Here is a 20,856-nt window from a genome sequence, read left to right on the forward strand (position 1 = left end):
AGGACTGTGGGCAATGGATATAAACTGGAGAGGGGCAGATTTAAACCAGACATAAGGAAGAATTTCTTCACCATGAGAGCGGTGAGGCACCTGCACAGGTTGCCCAGGGAAGCCGTGGCTGCCCCATCCCTGGAGGTGTTCAAGGCCGGGTTGGACGGGGCCTTGGACAGCCTGGTCTAGCGGGAGGTGTCCCTTCCAACCCAAACTATTCCCTGATTCCATTTGAACACTAAGGCATATCGGCCTGAGCTGTGGTTTCCCTACACACACGGTATCTGTGCCCGAGCCCCCCCCCAGCTGGGGCCGCAGCCGCCCCGTCTCCCGCAGGGGGCGCCGCTTCGCGCTCCGCCCCTGCCGGCGCCGGGCGCTGCTGGGGGGCGGAGGCGGCGGTCCCGCTCGGGGCGCCAGCGGGCGCCTCTCCCCCCGGTCCGCCCGGCCGCGATGCCTCGGGAGCGCGGCTGCGGCCGCTGCCTGCTCCTCGCCGCCTGCGCCCTGCTGCTCCGCCCGCCGCTGCGCTCCCGCGGTGAGTGACCCCGTCCCTGCCGGGGCCCCGGCGCCCGCTACGAGCGCCCGGGAGCGCTGCCTGCCCGCGGGCGGGCCCTCGTCCCCCTCCCCTTTCTGTCCCCGCTTCCTCCCTCTCTATCCTCCTGTTTTGCCCCCTTTCCGTTCCCCTCCTGTTCCCCCCTCTCTTTCCCCCCTTCTTCCCTCTCTGCACCCCCCCTTTCCCTCTCTCTGTCTCACCCCCTTTTTCCCCATCTCTGTCCACCCTTTTTCCCGTCTCTTCTCCCCTCTCCGTCCACCCCTTTTCCCCCCCTCCGTCCGTCCACCCCTTCCCCCACTTCTTCCCCCACTTCTTCCCCCCTGTTCTGCCTCCTCTGTCCCTTCCTTTTCCCCCCTTCATTCCCCCCCCTCTGCCCCCTCATTCCCCTCTCTCTGTCCCCCCCTTATTCCTCCCTCTTAGCCCCTCCCCTTTCTCCCCCGCTCTCTGCCCCCTCTTTATTCCCCCCTTTTTCCACCCGTCTCTCTCCGTCCCCCCTTTTCTCTCCGTGCCCCCCTTTTTCCCTTCTCCCCGTCCGCCGGATCCAGCCGCTCGGGTCAGGGAATATCGTTCAAGTCACCGGCTGGAAGTCCCCGCGGGGCCCTGGCGCTGGTGCTGCTGAGGAGGGTGGAAATGTTCCAGCCCCCGGGGAGCGTGTCAGCCTAGGGATAAACCCCACCTTGTGCCCCGTTGTGTTCCAGGGTCGTTTTTAATGTGTCTGGGCGGGTGGGAAAAGGCTGAATTTAGAGAAGGGTTAGTAGTATGTCGGGCGGATCGCTCTTGGAGTTGGGAGCTGTTGCCCAAAGTGTAAGAGAGATAAGTAAATGTTTGCATCTGTCCCGTGTCTCCTTATTTGTGCCCCTGAATGTTTCCATCTCTGTCAGCATAGGCTTGTCAGTTTGATCTGAGCCTTTTTATGGGTTGTGGATCAAAATACTGCAGGGGAATCCTGGCACAAGTGAATCTTGTTTTCAGGAAAATAAAACTCTGATATTTTGATTTTTTTCTAGTAAGACTCTTTTCACCTGCGCAGTTTGGTTTTTCAAGGAGTCCTAGTAATATATTGCTCTTCTCTTTCCGGAATGAATAGTTTTGCTCTTGTGCTTCAGTGAGGTGATACAGCACTTGTAACCTCAAACAGGTTGTAACCACAGTCAGAGAATAGCAGCTTCAGTTTTCCCACTGTCTGTATGTATATTTATATAGATATGTGCACATACAAGGCAGAAGTGGAAATACTTGGGTTTTTGCTTGTGCACTTACCTCTTGTTTAGTGGGTCTCAATTAATGCTTGCATAGAAATTGTTCATCTGAAACTTATTGCTGTATCATGGGTTTTTTTGTAGCTTTTTAAAATGTCTGTTTTTATTAAAGTCCTTTCTTTCATAGATACCCCATGCTTTTAAGATAGCCAGGTTAGTAAGTATGCAAAACAATCATTTTTGCTCTTGAAAAACTGAAAAAATTTGGATTGTGCCTCACAGAAGGAAACAGCTTTTCTGTTGGTATTTAAGTCGTTTCATAAGTTATGGCTTGCAGGTGGCAGCTTGCAGAATAGGAAAATGTATTCAGGTAATTTTATTTGGTCTAAATTCAGACAATCAGAAGGGATAAGGGGTAACAATGCTTTTACTTCTTCTCCTGTTTTACTTTGCTCACCTTTTATAATGATACTGGTGTACACAACACTTATTTAGACATTTCAGTAGTTTGCAGTGGTGATTTCAGCTGCCTTGTTCCAATATGTGCTCTTAGCTTAAGGATATGTAGCAAAGATTTAAAATGAGGTGGTTTTATTTTATGTAAGGCTTCAAATGCTGGAAACTAGCTTTGCATTGCTCTTTTTCTCCCCCCTACTCCCTCCCTATTTGGGGTTGATAAATCTATCAGTCTTCATTCTTCCCTGGCTAGACCAGGCCTTTGCTGATAGGGTAGCAACAATAAAGAAATATTATTAAAACTTTCATATAACTACATGAAACTAATTTATTTTGCTTGCCAGTGCTCCCAGGCTGCCTCATTATGGAAGATCCTGTCTCTTTGACGGACAGCATTGGTGCAGATTTTCTGTGGAATCATGTCAGTCCATAGAATCTTATGTTCTTTGAAAACATGGAAAGGGGAGGAAACTCAGCCAACCTCTAACCAAAGCAAAAATGGGCTTTTCATGAAGTTGTAATCAGAAGTATAAAGAAACTCTGTTTTAAATGTTTTGTCTGCTGTGTACAATGTAATCAATAGTTTTTGTTATTTAAAGTGGTTATTATTAGTCATGCTTTTACCATAGGTAAATCATAGAATCATATCTTTCTTGTAGCTGATGTAGACTGACCCACAGCCCAGTGAGGTGACTACAATGTTTCTGGGGTCACAGCCTTGAATCAGACAGTAAAAGAGGAAGATAACACATATGTTGCCTTTCTGTTTTCAACATCCTTTGCACTTAAAGGGCGTGTAATGATAAACATTTAGAAGCTGTTCACACTCAAAAGGGTAGTGAAGGAAGGATTACTTCCACATTTATAATGTGGTATTATGTCATTACGTGTATTTGTACAGTATATTGTATTTTAATGCTGCAGTATTTACATCGATTTTTGTAATAGTATGTTGGCACATGCTCCTGCGCTTCAGCTGCTGAACAATGAAAATAAATGATTGAGTTTTGCCTCCTAGTATTATAGGCAAGTCTATTTACTCACCAAAATTTTAATGGAAGTAATGGAACATGAGAAAAATAAGTAGGAGTTGAAGCTGCTTATATTACATTCTCTGATTAAATTTCCAGGTTTTGAATGAATCCAGAAATGTTGTCTAGCCTTTTCAGTGGATTTTAGGCTTTTTTTTTCAAAAGAAAGATAAGATTGATGAAAACAGAGAGCTTTAAAGTCTATATGAAATTTCTTTTCTTTTTTTTTTAATATATCCTTGGTTCTTGAGCATTTAGCAGAAGAAAAGGAGGGCTGGCAACTGCTGCATTCAGCTTCTCTCTGCTGAATGATGTGAATAGCTACGTGTGTTAACAAACTCGAAGTACACAATGCGTTAAATAATGAAGTGACATATACAAAATCACAGGTTACATATAAGACAGTCCCTTGGTGATTTTTTCTGCTTTTGATAGCTTTGTTTCTGAGAAATCGAACAGTTAATTGCTCTGGCCTTTTTGGTTTCTTTGGTGCCTATACAGTTTGAACCTTTACCAGCTAATCAGTTTTTTCTTACAACATCTCTATCTGTGCTCTATGCTAAGTCAATGGTCCCCCTGAGGTATGCATACATTACATCAAAACCTCCAAGGGACTAGGGGAACTTCTGAATTTAGCAAAAGTACCTCTAGCTCCAGAGGTTGATGTGTAGCTTGGGGAGTTCTATACAGCAAGAAATCTGTTGCAGTGGTCTGAATTAATAATGATGTTTGGATGTGAAAAGTTAGTGTTATAGTAGTGTCAGATAGCTTCCAGACGTAGGTTATCCTTCTGTGGGCTTGCACAGTTTACACACAACAAAAAGATACCCTTTCCACATAGAATTTACAGTTTCTACGTGTGTCATACAACTGATCTGGTTGTGACCTGTTTGTGTAGTTAGAATTTTTCTATCTGTGGTCTGCTCCTGGGCACACCTTTTTTCAGAAACCTCTTGGGAGTGAATTGTGGATAGATGAATTCAAGTTAGAGATGTCCATTTGTGCCCAGGCACTGTATTTCATACCTACTGTATATGGCCTCTTTGTTGGCAAGTTGTATACCAGCTAGATTTACCACATTCCTCTCACGCCACCCTTATCCCAGTAATTCCTTCGAGGAGGTTATTTATTTCCATGCTGAGGGATCAAGTTTCTTAGCCAGAACAGTCTTGGCTATCTGTTAGGAGACTTGAATTTACCCCACAAGTGGATCCCAGTTTACTTCCAAAGACTCCTTTACTCATATTGTTGTGTGCATAAGAGATTTACTAATAAGGTGGTAGAGGGGCCATGGCATATTTGTTGCTAATTCTTGCCATCTGCCTGAGTGAAAAATTTGAACACTGGAAGAAGTTGCTCTGAGAGTTTCTGGAGTTGCTGGTCCTAGGAAATACTCAAAACCTGTCTAGAAAAGGTCCTGAGCATCTTGCTTGTGGGGTGGTGGTGTTGGACTAGATGATCTTCAACGGTCCTTTCCAACCTCAGCAATTCTGTGTTTCTGTAATACAAAAATGAATTAGGTTGTTAAAATAATTCCCCAAAGAGCTTTATCTATGTTCTCAAAGACATAGTATGAAATAAGTCTTTTTCTTCCAGGTTATCTGAGTATTGCTTGGTTTGTTTCAGGGATCGTGTGCATTAATATTTTATAAATCTTAGAAGCAGTGCGGCATGGGGTTCTTGAATGTTATGGTGAGAGAGGCAGCATCTCTCATCAATCACAGCGGTTTCAGGTCTCGTGCTGTTCCTTGGCTGCAGATTAAAAACTGAAAGTTATGAAAATTCTTCTTGCATTCAGTTTTGCAAATAAGCCAGACTTCTAAGGCGATACTTGTTCAGTACAATGTAATTAATACGTTATGTAGAATAAGGGTGGTTTGTGTTGATCTTGTAATTAGGATCATGTCAAGTAGATGATGTGGGTCTGGTTTATGTAGGGGGAGATATTCCTTATCTGGTGCTTTAAGTACGGTTATGTTGGATGAGAAGGAGGACTGGAATGTCAGCATCTTGTGGTGTGATTTGAGATTCAGCTTAAGCAGGACCCGAGATGTCATTGTGAAACTCGTCTCCTAGACACATGATGAAATTTGGCCTACAGTTGAAAAAGCCTAGGTAATCAGAGGTAGAGCACCACAGGCTTTGGACAATCTTGCCTTCTTGCTTTTCTGTATTCCAGGTTTCTAGTGTGTTAAAGAGCTTGACAGTTGCTAGCAATTAACTTTGAATTAAATTTCAAGCAATAAATAAATCAAACATGCAATGAGATGCTCCACTTTAATCTGCTTCTTTTTTCTTTTTTTCTTTTTTTTTTTGTTCCCCCAACCCAGTTTTAAGAAAAAACATCTATTTGGCCATGATTAGTGATATTTTGAGTTCCTTCCAAATAATAGCAATTTACTTTTATTTGTATCTCCTTTGTACCTTTAAGAAAAAGACACTTACAAAGAATCTTAGCAAAGCTTTCTTACTTTACATGAAACTACCTTTACAAATAAGCAAGCTGAGGTAAGTTGATTTGAAAACCACATCAACAAGGAAAAAAACCCCCAAAACAGAACCCCTTTTTATGATTACTTTTCTAGCACAAATCAGAAGTGTATGCATAGTGTGATGTAAGTATAAAAGGCTTAAGAGAATGGTAGGTCTGTGTAAATGAGCCCTTTGGGATCTCTGCTCTTTTTGTAAACATATTTTTGGGTCTCTTATACATTAGCAAGTTAGACCGTTGTTTGGAGGTGGTGTTCAAAGTGAATGACAGCCATCTTCAAGTTTGATAGAAATTTCTATCAGCTGCTGTCAGTTTCTGTGTTTCCAAGTGAAACTTTACTAATCCAAACTTTAAGTTAAAGTGTGGAACAGAGGTCTCATGTGTGATGGCATGTTATGCTGTTGTCAAGCGAACTGTTGGACTGAACAGATTTATTGTTTGTTGTTTTTTTTAAATGGTATTTATTTTCCTTGAAGCCAAGATAAATTGTCTTCACATCAAAGGGTGATCTTTTCAGCAAGGCATGCAAATGTATAAGTTCTGTAAGAATAGACTGTCTTGTATTCATAAGGGTTATTACCTATTTACTATCATTTAATGTGAAATTCTAGCTAAACATTTTTCTTCTGCTATATAGCTTTTTAGAGTGTGCAAATGAATTCATATAATAAGAGAAAGTCATCTTTTTCTTTCAGCTTTTGCTGTAAATGTAATTCCTGGAAGTGCAGAAGATGAGACTGAACTACCAGTGCTGCAGGTAATAAATTTTAATTGCCAGAGCAGGAACACGTTAGAGACATTATAAAATCATCTAGAAGAGACCAGAGCAGAAAGCCTAACATCTGTGATGTTGATTGTTTTGATCATTGACTTCAGTGGTGCTAAATGTCATATGATGTCTTTCTGTTCTATGTGGCATATAAGAGATCTTTAACTGGACACAAATGGCATGTAGTGCTTCTAGTATTACTAGGATTTTAATTTATCTCATGGATTTTTATAGTTACTAGAATAAAAGTTTTATACTTACCACTATTGATTTCTGTCTTATGCTGGATTTCCTGACTTATGGTGACATTTGTGTTAAGAGAATTTTGGGGTTTTTTCCATTTTGTTATGGAACAAAATGATAATTTAGAAAACAATTAGTTTTCTTTTTTTTCCAGGATCAGCTGAACAGTGAGTTGGAAACTTACATTAAAAAGGCATACAATTTTGCATAGCTTCTACAAGTTGGTAGTGTTACTGCTTTTGAGAATGGTTTTTGAGTATATAATCTTTATTACTTCAGAGGCAGGTTTTCCTTTCGTAATGAATTTGTTAATATAATACATTGAGAGGGAAATGGCTGCCTCTCTGCTAAATTAGCATTGTTACATATTGCTACTGAAGTCATAGCTCAAGTAAAGCTTGTACATGAAGTTTCATCTTAATAGGTTAGAAGAACTAATGGTTAGATCTAGCCCAGCCGTTAAACAACGTAATGGGTGTTAGGTGTGTGTCCTTTAACAAACGTCTGTTGTAATTTCTTTTATATGTATATATTTGTAACAGATATTTGTTTATAAATAAAACAGATACAAGGGAGGAAAATGAAATAAACATACTAGAATGAATGAAGAGTTAGAATCTATAACTGCAATTTAAATCTAGTGATCTCCCATCAGATGCAATAGAAGTGTGGTCAGAGCTATGTGTTTCCAAATAATTTTTGGTTTTGATGGTGATTGCTATGTCTACAGTAATTTTCATAAATGAAAAAGATCGCTATCGCAAGCTGTTGATCTGCTGCGGTAGATCCGGAAGACTGGGTAATGTCATTCTGTTTTCATTACTTGCAAGTTGCTGTTTGTCGAATTCCATTACTGTCTCAATCTGGCTGTTTAATATTATCATTCTTATATAGGACATAATTTATGAAAGCTTTCCTTCTATTTTAGAGTTTGGAAACCTTCCCTCTGAAGACAGAGGTGCCTCCTAGAACTCTTTAGGCCAAAATCCCTTTTTTATTTTTTTTTTTTTTTGCATTAACAGGAATGTAACAGGCAACTATTGCTTTGTTTTGTGTTTTAATAAAGGCAGTTGTAAAATATGGCTTGTCACAAAATGCGTACTTTTCTGATTGTATAGAAAATTATTTTCCCTGTGTTGTTTATGATGGAGGTTAGTTTACCATGTGGTGTGTATTATGCTGTAAGATGGCAGTACTCTGCGTAGCCACCAAAACAACTTAGTCTTATAAGAATTGTTTTAAACTTTATTGACACAGTCAGCTAAAAAGGGTCATAAGCATGGGTACAGTGCAGTCAGTCTTGAAAGCATTTTACAGATGGGTACCAAGGCAGTTGGAGCTTATGTGTTTCACCCTAAGATTCAAACCTGGACAGAGGGAGAGATCATTTCATGCAAGTAGGACTAAAAAAATTAGATGGATCTGATATTTAAAAAGAAAAACAAAAAAACAAACAAAGAAACAACAGGAAGAAAAAAATGTGTTTATAAATAAGAATTAAGTCATGAGCATAGGAAAGCTGTATACACGCTTACTACTGAGGAGTGCTTTGTATGTCATTTCTCTCTGGAGGTCTCAAAACAATTGAACAACAAGATAAATCTTAACACATCCTTATGCAACTCGTAAAGGTGATCTTGATTTTACATAGAGAAATCAAAGCACTGAGGTGCTGTGACCAGGGAGAGATTGTGCAATAAATGAAGGCTCTCTTTTCCTTCCTACGTAAAATATTTTTCTGTGTGTGTCTTGGATTCCTGGTTAACGATGCAAATGTAACATCACTGTTGTCTGTTCCTCAGCACTCTGTTAAAATTGAATCATGAATGTATGATACCTGAGTAAATCCCAGTGAAATAACGTTATGTGCAACAGCCTTTTCATATTGATTTGTCTTGGTATAAATTACTTTTGAGTCTTCCTTTAAGAATTGTGTTTCAAGAGATGCTTGATAGTGGATCAAATGAGTAAGAATGTGTTAAGGTGTTTTTAGCACACTAAACAGGTTTGTTTGTATTCTGGAGTTCCATTTTCCTAACTTTGTACTCAGGAAATACTTTGTTCTTTTTTTTTTTTTTAAATAAAGACGTTGCTAGTATTAACTTAAAGAGCTGTGGTATTAATTGAGTTATGGAAAAGCATTACCTCTTGTTTTCTTTTTATTCTTTTGCTGTATTGTCTAAGTGATACTATACAAACATGTAGAATATCTGTTTCAATTCTCAATGAAAAAAATTTACTTCAGTTCTTGAGTTAAAACCCCTATAAATGCATTTACAATCTGATGAATGCTTTGTGTATCTATAGAAATACTTGAGATTTGTGTATATTCTTATTTTTCTTTTCCTCCTTTCTTCTAGAAGTGTGAAAAAAGGGGAACAATTCGTAAAATAAGCCAAGGTAAGTGCTGTATAGTCTGTATTGGTTTTAACTTGTGGCTGCCCTTTTCATGTAATTAAAATATGGTTATGCTTTGAAAAGTGACTTATGAACAGTGCCTAAATGCTCAGCAGCATTGTTAGATAATTGCCGATGCTCACATACCCTGTATTTTTTTCTTTGCTTATGCCTCTTATCAAACAGAAGCTTCTTGATCTTTGCTTGTATTTGCAGTTCTTGTAGTTAAATGTTTTTCTGAAAATGTGCACTTGCACTGAGACTGATGCATTGTTTTGTGTAGTACACAGTATTTTAAAGTAAAATGGCGTGATACCGAGTGGCAATTCTTGTAGAAATTTAACATGAAACTGAGTTTTACCATTCTGCTAGTATCTCATGGTACTTACAATAACTAAGGTTGTTGTCAATTACTTGTAAAAACTTGTAATAACTTCATAATATCTAAAACCAAGTTTCTAAGAAACAAGTTAAACATAAATAGGATGCTGAGTGGTAAAATAAATTTTTACTGGGCATAGGTGATAAATCATGAGAAAAATTCTGCAAACTTCTACCTTTTCTGCAAACATGTCCTTCCAGCAAAAAGTTTACAGACACGCATTCTCTGCACTGTAAGTTAATGCTCTCTGCTGTATTAGAGCAGTTCAGTACTTAGAGCAATGTGGAGCATTACAGTACTTCTCACTCTTCTGAATCCTGAGAGCTTGGATCTGCTTGCTCTAAAAAAAAACCCCATGATGACCATTGCAGCAGTTTCTGAGTAGTTTTGAGTCCATTTTGACATCAAAGCTGAACACCAGGAAGTATTAGCGTACTTTTTAGTGGAATTGCTAGCAGAACTCTGAATGGTTCTGAGAAGATCTGGTTCTGTTTGTTTGTTGGCTTTTTTTTGGACTTAGTTACAAGCTCTGACCCTAACACAGGTAACCATTTTTGAGGACAGTATTTACATCCATTGTCTCATTTATCTCCCATCTTGCCACTGAAAGGCCAGAACCTGTCTGTAGAAGGTTTATTACTCTGTTTTCGTGTTCACCCATTCTTATCTGGTGTCTGTTTCCTTTTTGCATTCTTTCATATCTTCCTATGCAATCTTGTAGCACAGCCAGGTGCTGGTTGCTTTTATTACTCCCAGTAGACCTGCTGTGTCTCACTTCATAAAACACCCAGAGAGACGTTGACAGACTTTTTTGTTTAGTTTTTGACAGTGCTCTGTTTTCATAAGTTTTAATATAATCTCATTATTTAGGAAACTTATATTTTAAAATGTTATAATGGTACATTAGTAATGGAACCACCATCTGTCATCTGTTGTTTGTTTCAGTAGGAGATCACTTTAAAGCAGAAAACAAAAGTATTTTATGCAGCAGGCAGCAAAATTTAGAACCTTGCTGCCGCAGAAGGTGGTAGAAGCAGTCCATACCAGCAGTTTCAGGAGGGACAAGTCCATGAATGTATGGTAAGATAAATAGACAGCAATGTATCTTCTGGTATTTCCTAATACAGTAGCTGTGGACACTATTTGAGTATGAGGAGCACTGGAGAAAGGGAAGTCTTGTGTCAATAAATAGTGTTTCCTGTTGCTACTGTTAAAGACAGTATACTGCACTAGATGGACCATTGGTCTGACATAGTATGTCATTTTTGGTGTTCACAATCTTCTAAACGAGATTCTGCCTCTTCTTAAGAAAGAATATACTTATATTTTTTTAAAGTCTCTGTTAACCCATTTCTTTGAGTAAAATCAAGGGAGGGCTTCAAACAGAGAACGAAATTCTTCATGTTCTTAGTTCCTGTGATTATTCATTCTTCTTTTTCAAACTATTACACAAGAAAATTCTTTATCCTTTGTAAATTAACTGTACTTTGTACCAAGGAAGCAAAGTTACCATCTGTACTTTTCCTTTCAGAGTTTTACGGGGTGTTTTTAAGTGTCCTCACCCAAGCCTTTGAAGACAGGTAGCGAACATCTTGATATCCTAGTCACTGAGAAGAAAACTGTAATACAGAGATGACTGAAATTCATGTTTTAATGTTTGCTTTGTCTGCCTAGAATGTGGTGTAGCTTTCTGGGTTGACTGGTGTGCAAAGAGTTCCATGCATGGGTATGTCTTAGTCCAGTCAAAAGATCAGTGATGTGACTTAGCAATTGCTACTAAGCCATGACAAAAAGCCCAGCCCTGTAGGTGGCTGTATAGCTGTTCTATAGGCAGGAGTATTTGTCCCCAAAAGGTAGGTACTGTTGCTGATTGACAGTATTTTTACTTTTAGAATATTTAAGTAAAAAAGCCAATCTCTTCTTGAAGTGAGGCACTAGCTCTTTCAGGCTAGTGTACAATGATTTTTCCTTCTTTGAAAGCTCAAGGAAGCATTAAGTTTGGGAGTGCGAGTTCTCTAGATTCCTTCTGCAGTCTGTGGAAAGAGAGGGACGCTTCCAGAGGGTGACTGAGATCCACTGTAGGCTGGGTCATTCTCTCTGGAGAGAATTCTTCTCAGTACAAGAGTATTATTAGTTTTTGGCTGTGAGGTGAGGGGATATTTGTTTGGGGTTTTAATCTTTTTTTTTAACATGCTTATTAAATGAAAGAAGAAGAATGGCTAGCCTTGAGGCTTTTTATCTTGGATTTGATTCTTGCAAACAAGGTGGTGTTATACATCCTCTGATCTGCAAACACGTGCAATATTCCAAAAGGATCAAAAGTTTTTTCACAGTTATATCCTTTTAATATCCTGCCTGGTCTATGTCTCCATTTACTCAGGCTTTCTAGGAATTAGTGAGGGAAGTTTGGGCGGAAAGGCAAGAACAACATGCAAGTTTGATTTTTTTTCTTTACTATCAGAGCAAATGCATAGTTGATGGCCGCTTTATTTTTGTTTAAGTAAGTGTTAAGACGCACTTGAAGTTTCTGAAGTGGTAGGCAACCTAATTTATTTATTACGAAGCTATGAAAGTGTGCAGCTTGTTGAGGAACAACAGGATACTGTTATTTCTGATTTCAAAAAGTTGACAGGTGAACTAAAAATATGGCACATTTGGGGTTTATTTTAAAGGAGTTTCTTAATGTCACTAAGACAAGGTCATAAAAATATCAAATACTTAAACTGTATTGAGAAAGTGTGTTTGAAGTTAGGATGGCTTTCAGTTCTTGTGCTGCAGGCCATAAATGTTAATGACTTGTTAAAAATTTATTAAGACATGATTGTGATAGACTTGGGAAGTTTCAGCATTCCTGTTTCCCAATTTATTTTTTTTTTCCTGTGAACTTGCAATGTCTTTCCAATCAATGAGCATTTGAGATTGTTGAAGAGATTTTTCAGATATGGAAATGTCTTAGGATAATAAAAGAGAGAAGACGACGACAGGAGAAAGAAAGTATATCAGTAGCTCTTTTGGGTATTGATACTCCAAAAGGCTTGCTTAGGTGACTACTTAACTACTAGAGAAGCAATTTTGGTGCTTAAAATTATATATACTTTCTGTTGATAACATAATACACTGAATGATTCTTTTAATGAACTACTTTAAAGTGTCTATAGCAGAGCAAACTATTGCCATGGGATTAAAGCAGTAACACCAAAGCAGTTATTAGACCACTCCTAGAAAGTATTCTATTGTAGGATATAGCAGCAGTTGTTAAATGTACCATTAGACTGAGTGTAATCCAGATGCTTGCGTAACTGTAAATGTACTGATAGTAAAAGAGTAATTATATAAAGCAATATAATCCTTGCATTTTGTCTCTGGACATATCTTCAGTGTTGTCCATGTAGATTTGGCCATTTGACTCTCCCTGGCATCATTGAAGTGTCATTTTAGTTTTTGCACTAATTTTAATTTTTGCACAGAAAATCTAGCAGATTTCTTGTTAGGTGGCAAATAGCTGCTATTCAGACATTTTTATTGTGCATGTGGGTTTTTTTAAGCAGTTTATTGGGTGCCAGAGCATGAAGGAACACTGTGTGGGAAAAAATCTGAAATCAGAACTGGTATCTATTTCAGTGCTTATTCCATCTCCGCAACTTTATCACCACAACACAGTTTGACATTTTCATTTTTTGTCTACTGGTGGATAAGCTAATAAATTGAGAAAAAAGAGTATCAGAGAAAAAGAAGAAAAACACTTAACTGCAGCTTTGAGCCATCTTAGATCTAAATTAACAAGTAACCATTCAGAGGAACAGAGGAATGTAATCAGTGGCCAGGTCTTGGACATAGCAATCTTTTCAGAATCTTAAGGAAGATATTTGGGGTTAATGCTCCTTTTGTTGCCACTGTTCTTCAGTTTTACTCTTTCTCCTTGAGACTGCTACTTTCCTTTTTTTTTTTGGACATTTAGTTACCATCTTTGTTCCACCCTTCTTCACTCATTCTACTCTATTTGCCAAGTTAGCACTTTTAAACTAGAGGTTAAGATCTTGATGTGAATCTAGGATCTTTTAGGTTGGCTTTATCTGTGATGCAAGAATATACATTTAAAAAAAAATTATTGCGTGATGTAAAACTTGAATTTATACTGTAGTGAAACTGCAGATAGAAGTGTTGAAATACTTTGCTGCCTGACAAGAGGCTTCACATGCTGCTTCTAAGATTCTGTGTCCTGGGAATGTTTGTCTTCACACAGATGTTTGTAGAAAAATTTGGCATACAGTCAGCCATGGCTCTGAATTTTCTCTACTGAACTTTCGTCATGGACACCTATATCTGATTGAAAGTTTGCTTTCAGTGGAATACCAGTAGCTGCTCTTAGAAAGCCTTCCTTTTTAAATCTCTTCCAAGAAATTTTATACCTTTAATTTCTCTGTCAGCTTTTGTTGCATTGCTAATGGTGGTGGTCTTCAAATTCTGCTTTTCTGAAATTTGACTCCTACTCATTTTTTGTTACCTATATAATTTCTTTACTGTGCACTTTGTTCCTTCACCACATTTTTTGACATTCTGTACAGGTGTCATGGGATTTCATTTTCTTTCTTTCCTTTTGTTAATGTCTTGTCTTGGAATGATGTCATCATTAAACATTAACTCAGCAGCCTTTTCTGTGCTGTCTCCGCCCTAAACTTAAAATCTGTTTTCTCTCATGCCTGATCTGATTCGCCTTGAGTAACAGTATTTAAATGCAGCCCTCAGTCCTTGCCCACCATCCCCACAAGTCGTCTACATACCTGCTTGAACACTGAAAAATCTTATTGCCTTTTTTGTTCGTTATGCAGTACTTGGTCAGTCAGTTGTACCTCTTATTATGCTCCGAGTTTCCTTGTCCACATGCTTTCTGCATGGTAGCTGTAAAGTTTAGCCTTTTCTAACAAACCAAACCTAAACTGTGAAATACATCTTATACATTGTTCCTTAGTTATGGTCTTGGGTGGGTTATGCAGCATAGAAGAAACTTGTTAAGAATTCTGGAAAAAGGCATCTGTCCTCTCCTTTTCCTTTCTCGTACTCTGCTGTGTTCTGCTGCTGAACAGTATCGAATCTGCCTGTTCTCTCAGCACTATGAAAAATAAGAAACTGTTATGTCTATTGTTGTCAAGAAAATCTGGCTATCTTCAGCTTCTTTATTGTATCAGCCTTCATCACCTACTTGTATTTTTTAATAAGCCTTTTTTTTTCTGCCTGTAAATGCAAAGCTACTTTATTATTTTCTTTCAAGTTTCTCAGTTGCCTCTCCTGTCAAAATTCTTAACTATAATGCCTTTAAACACCGTGAAGGCACATTTGAGGTGTGGGTGCTGTCCTATCAGATAAAAGTATTACCTCACTATTTTCACATGCATCTCTCTCCATCTGATGTTTGTTTCTAGATAGGATTTTAAGCTCTTTATTAAAGAAGCATCTTTGCCATCTCATGTTCGTCTGTTGCATAGTGAGGGGAGATGCTGTTCTGTGACACTCTTTAACTCTAATGGTAAGGAGTGCTGGTGTATTGGAGAAAAAGGGACTTCGTTAATGTGGCTGCTGTTCACTGTGTGCATAAATTTCTTTGTTGCTGCAGGTCTCCTAGTCATGTCATACTTTTTACATGTTAATCCTTAAAAGGACTGGTTTGGATTTTTCTGTCTGTTAAATTATGCCTTTTTAGTATTTGGTGACATGTTTGTATAACTAAAGAAATACCTTGCTGTGTAGTAGATTTCCCCCATGCACCTGGGGTCTCAATGTCTTTGCAGCAAAACTGAAAATAACTTCTTTTGTCTTTAAAACTTCTCATTTTCTGGTTTACAGAATTGAAAGAAATTGTATTTGTCATCCAAAGTCAAAGTAATTCTTTTCATTCCAAGAGAGCAGAAGATCTAAAAAGAGATATTTTAAAACAGGCTGCAGATCTTGGAAAGGTATGTTTAGATAATACAGATTGCATCTTGTTATGTATGTTTTTACTGCATTTTACTAAAAATATAGTTTTGTTGTGCCTTTTTTGATCCATTTTATTGATAGTTTTCTGTGTGCTTATAAGAGAACTATTTAAATGAGTGCTCACTGATTTTGTGATATGACGTATCATCAAAGATTTTTCATTTGAACTATCAACCTTTTTTATAATAATTGTTTTTGTTTGAATGGCATTTGATGTGGAAGTGATAAAAAGAAAGACCTGTAGTGTGCATTTAAGTAAAAGTCAGATGCTTTCTTTATGAAGTGAAAAACGTAACCATTTAAGCACAATTAGAATAATTTTTAGGCAACCACTTTATTTTATTAAAGCAAATTAAGCTGTTGTGATGTAGATTTTGTTAGAATTTTATTGCACAGCTCTAGAGCAGCAATGTATGTGGGTGTTAAAATCTTGACGCAGGGTTCCATACTTCTTGCAACAATAGTCTTCCACACCTTTATTCTTGCATCAGTGTTGGCTCCGTCCCTGACTCAGTACCTTTCATAACTACTCTTTGTTCCTCTGCCACTCCACTGCAGACTGACTGCTCTGCCTGTCACCTGCTGGGTGGCCATGCTGCCCTGGAAGCTGCATTTTTTACAAGTCTGGTTTTGGCTTAACGCTCTAATATGAGATTTTACTTGTAAAGCTTTAGCCTAGACAGAAGAGGTTTTAAGAGGCTTACATTGAAAGTTAAGTGTATGTAAACAGTGCTTTATTTTCTTTAAATTTAATAAAAATAAGAAAAAATAAGAGGCATGCATTCCCTCATACGAAATAGCTTGCTGTAGGGTTATATGACCTACTTTTCAATTCCACGTTCTTTACTGTAAAGAAAAAAGAAGTCTGATTTAAATTATCCTATGTATCTTGGCCTCAGAGTGCCTAAATCAGGTTCCCTGACATTTTAGGCGTTTATTGAAGATAATCAAACCTGTTGTAATTAAATCCATTCAAAATGCAATTTTTAATCCCTTAATGAAATAAGGCATATGAACAGACTTTGTTCTGCAGAGTTCTGTGCTTTCAGAGTCCTCTTTGGGATTGAGACAAATGTTCAGATCCAACGTGTGCAGAGACGATTATGGCTTCAGTTCTTGAAAACAAGGATTTTAGTTGAGTTCTGTAATTGATGTTGCAGAATATGAATGATGGAAAAAACATCAGTAAGTGAAAGTATAAATAGTTTTAGTGAGGCAGGAATATAGGCATGTCTTATGGTAGACAGGTAAAATCTTTTTTTGCAGTTGGAGTTGTACCTGTGAGTACTTCTGCCTTGAGCAAACTGGCTTTTAAAACCTTAATTGTCTAATGAGGAGATTTCTTTATGGAAATCCTGAAATGGTGATGCTTTTCCAACGGAAGTACCTGTTAAAGAGGATTCATGACGTCTTAGAGAAGTAGTAATAGAAATACATCACACCAATAATTTCATACTTGAAATCTCAGAAAAGGGGAAAGCCATCAATATACGGGAAAAAAATGAACATAGCCAGGGTGTACTTGGTATGTCTTGATTGTTTTTGTCAACTTGCGATTCTGCTACTGTGAGGTATGACCCAATAATACTAATTATGGAGAAAGGGACAGATGAAATCCTGCTTATCAACATATGACATTCACATTTTTCATTAAAAAGAATACATATGAAATAATTACTTTCCGCTAAAGGAATTTAAATCCTTGTGTTTTAAAGGACAACTGCTGTGAGGAAACAAAGAACAGTATCAGCTGAAACACGAGGTTCAGTTGCCTGTTGTGTAAGGGCCAAATGAGTGTTGTTTAGCCCATAAGGATTCTTTAGTTGTTATTGTCTGCTGTTTTCAAATGCAGAGTGGAAGCCAGTTCCTAGATGTGTTATTTAATGAAACTAGAATATCTACATTGCTTTAAAATAGATTAAATCACTCACATTCATATTTATTTTATATAAAACTTACAAGTAATTTATCCATTTATTTTCTTTCACTGTGTACTTAAACATTTTTTTCATATGAGACTAATCTATAATTCTGGTCAGCAGTAGATGTCAGTATTATGTTCGTGCTTAAAAGCATATTCCATAGGGATTGAATATTATTCTTGAATAGTAACCAAAACTCTTTAGTTGGAACATAGTGATGAAGAAAATTCTTCAAGATTTTTACCAATTTTCTTAATTTTCTGAGATTTCTGAGAATTTAAGAAGCTCTGTAAAGTAGACCTTCCTAAGAAACACCAGATAAGAATAAGAAAGCTGTCAGAGTGTAAAACAGTAATACGTAGGACTGTTCCCTTTCTCTCTTCATAAAAAACTGAAAGCTAGGATTAGTTTTCTGGCTATTATGTTTAAGACTAGAAAACAGAAAAACGCTTCTTGACAAATGATAGATTTTGTCCAAAATACGGTCTTAGATGCGGTTAATGCTATTTAATTGCCTGGGATTGTGATATTGTTTAGAAGACTAAGGTCAGTGTATTTCTGGTCTAGTAGAATAAATATTTTTAGGGTTTTGGTTTTTTTTAAAAAAAAAAACCCTCAGGGTTTTTATATTGAACACCCTCAACAAATTCATCATATTAAAAAAATTTTTTGCTTTTCCTGAAAAGCCTAGAGATTAGATGATACCTTATGTATATTAACCAGAAGAAATATAGTGGATTGGCACTGTTTATTATGGAGTTAAACAAAACAAACCAAAAAATAGAAAAACTCAAACCCGCACCAAAACAAATCAAGAATGTAAGAATAAGATTTTAAAACTGATACTATGGAATGCTGGAAAATGAAAATGAGTATCACATACTTCTATATGTGATGTATGACCTCTATTTTATAGAGGCATCATAACTATAGTTTTTACTATTTTTACTGTTAGGCTTACGTTGAGCAAAATCCTGTGTTTTGTACCATCTCATAGAAATGAAGTTTCGCAGGTTTAAACAATCCTTACATATAATGGGAAATACTGGTCGTTTGTGAGTTTGAGGACTATAACTGTAGTGATTATAAATATCCATTTAAAAGAAACAAGTACAGTTGAAAGAATGGAACTGTGCATAGAAAACCTACACATTATGTTGCTTAAGTAAAAATTTGCTATAGTTAACATCTTCATTAAATTCTCATGATACTGTTTCTTTGTCGATCTCCTAATTTCCAGTTTGGCTAACGTGAAAACAGGTGACAGTGTTAGGAGCATCCTGTAGTTGCATTCTTGTTTATTTATAACAATTTTGCAAACTCCTGTTTTTGAAGTGCAGAAGGAGCAAAAATGATCAGAAACCCAGCTGGTCTGTGTCTTGAAAGTTCAGTCTTTTACAGGATCATGCTACAGAAGGTTCTGTTTTTCTGTTTCCATCGCAAATTGACTCTAACTCAGTATCCTAACTGCTGTATCTCTGAGGTTGATAAGCCTCTTGGTGCCTATCTCAGCTTTGTTTTATTATGTTACTAGCTTCATGGCCACAGTATCTGTTGCCAGAGTGCCAGTTGTTGTTTGGCACAGCATATGTGCTTTAAAATATCTGTTATTTTTAATTGCCTAGGCTATACTTGTGGCAGCGTTGTGCTATTTCAATTACATGGAAGATTTCTTTGTTAAAGTATTGGAGGAAAAAAGGTATAATTAGTTTGCTTGAATTTTAATGTATACATGTTAAGTCATCACCATATTCCATCTAAAGTGAGCTGTTTCCAGGTTGTTCCTGCTCTTGTTTTGGCCATCTGTGTGAGATGACTTTCAGGGAATTTGTAGATTGTATCTTCTCTTTCTTAATTAGCCAGTGGGACATGCATTCCTTTTCTGGGTGAATGAATGTTTTCTGAAGTTCTTCCTAGCTCTACTTCCACATCTGATTTCGGATGCTGGGTTAAAGCTAGTTCTCTTGCTCAGAAGCTTAAATATTTCTCTGTTATTGTTTGATACTATTCCCACAATGAATTCTGATGTACGTCTCACCTGAAAGAGATTTTGAAATAGTATCACAGGCTATGAAAGAAACAACTCTGAGAACGTGTCTAGATTTTTCTTGGTCTGTAGTAGTAGTGGCCTTTTATTCCTTGTTAGTTGATTTCTACAAGTGAACAGATAGGCATTCCTCTTCCAGATCTACAACAAGCTGTATAGCTAAGATTTGTGGATGGTTCTGAGTCTTGGTGTAGGTCTAAACCTTTTTGTGGTTTACCCTTACTGTAAAGCTCACATGCATGTTGATAATGCTGTGATTAGAAAATCTAGTGGAAGGATTATTCTTTCACTGTAACAGAGTTGCTTAAACTGATCTGTATAGTTAGAAAAGCTTTGCGTAGACTTAACTTGCTGGGGACCTTTCAAAATTAATAAAATTAATAATCCGTAAGTGAAGGCAATCCATAACATACCTGTTGCTTCAACTTCCAGATTTTTTGATCAAATTCTAGATTCTAATCTGAAAACCCCATTTCCTCCTCTCCCTTCTGTAATGGCTTCCTATGCTATGGAAGCTGCTTCCAACTGAGACTGATCAGAGGGTTCCTTTCTGTATCTTGCATTTTTAACAAGGTTTAACTGATTATATTTAAGCAAAGTGTTGGGCTGTGTTCTCCATGTCTACAGCAGTTCGTCTTGTGGCTAGGTTTTCCTCTATATCAAGATCAGCCTTGTTGCTGTAAGTAGAACAAGTTTGTTTTATTGAAAACTTTGAATTATTATACTTTGCAGTGTTATTAGATCTAGTGTCTGGTGGTGTTGGGTTTTTTTTTGTAAAATTTTACTGTACAATCTTTATCCTTCCTAGCAACAGCTTTCTTTTCTTCTGCAAGGACTTACGCCAAATAAATCTTGCAGCCTCAGGAAATGTGCTTATCACCTTAGTTCTTAAAATGCTTACTCCTCAACACGTCAGATCTCTCTGGAGCCTTCTCTTCTCCAGGCTGAACTATCCCAACTCTGTCACAATTTTTTCATAGAAGAGATGTTTGTGCATCTCATCATTTTTGTGGCCCTCCTCTCGACCTGCCCCAACAGTTCCATGTCTTTCCTGTCATGTGCTGAGGACTCCAGAGTGGGATGCAGTAGTCCAGGGCTGGGGCACCTCAACAGAGTGGAGTAGAGGGGCAGAATCACCTCCCTTGACTTCCTGATCATGTTTCCTTTGCAGTGCAGGACTCCAGACCTCACCTGGAAGACCTGTACACAGTTCTTTTCCAATGTTTTCCACATTGTTTTTGTCTTGTAACAAAACAAGACTTACTTTGGGATGTTGTGATTGTTAACTCTGGAAAGGATAAAACAGGGAAGACATGGGATAACTTGGGGGAAGAGAGAGGGCTCTAGGGGAGGAAAAAGGAAATGCAGAATGAATTGCTGAGAACTCTCATATTAATTTTCTTCC

The 20,856-nt window shown here is 37.8% G+C and overlaps 1 protein-coding gene across 4 annotated transcripts in view; it reads left to right on the forward strand.

The window, feature by feature from the left end:
• Positions 1-359: 359 nt before the first annotated feature.
• B3GLCT (beta 3-glucosyltransferase) overlaps positions 360-20,856 on the forward strand; it is a 50,390-nt gene continuing 29,893 nt past the window's right edge. For all 4 annotated transcript variants that reach the window (XM_054078024.1, XM_054078010.1, XM_054078021.1 and 1 more), the window contains exons 1-4: positions 360-523; positions 6,414-6,475; positions 9,091-9,130; positions 15,351-15,460. In XM_054078024.1, coding sequence (XP_053933999.1) covers positions 442-523; positions 6,414-6,475; positions 9,091-9,130; positions 15,351-15,460 — 294 coding nt within the window. In that variant the 5' untranslated portion in view covers positions 360-441. The remainder of the gene's footprint in view (positions 524-6,413; positions 6,476-9,090; positions 9,131-15,350; positions 15,461-20,856) is intronic.

This window comes from Cuculus canorus, chromosome 1 (assembly GCF_017976375.1).
Source record: "Cuculus canorus isolate bCucCan1 chromosome 1, bCucCan1.pri, whole genome shotgun sequence".
NCBI lineage: Eukaryota > Metazoa > Chordata > Aves > Cuculiformes > Cuculidae > Cuculus > Cuculus canorus.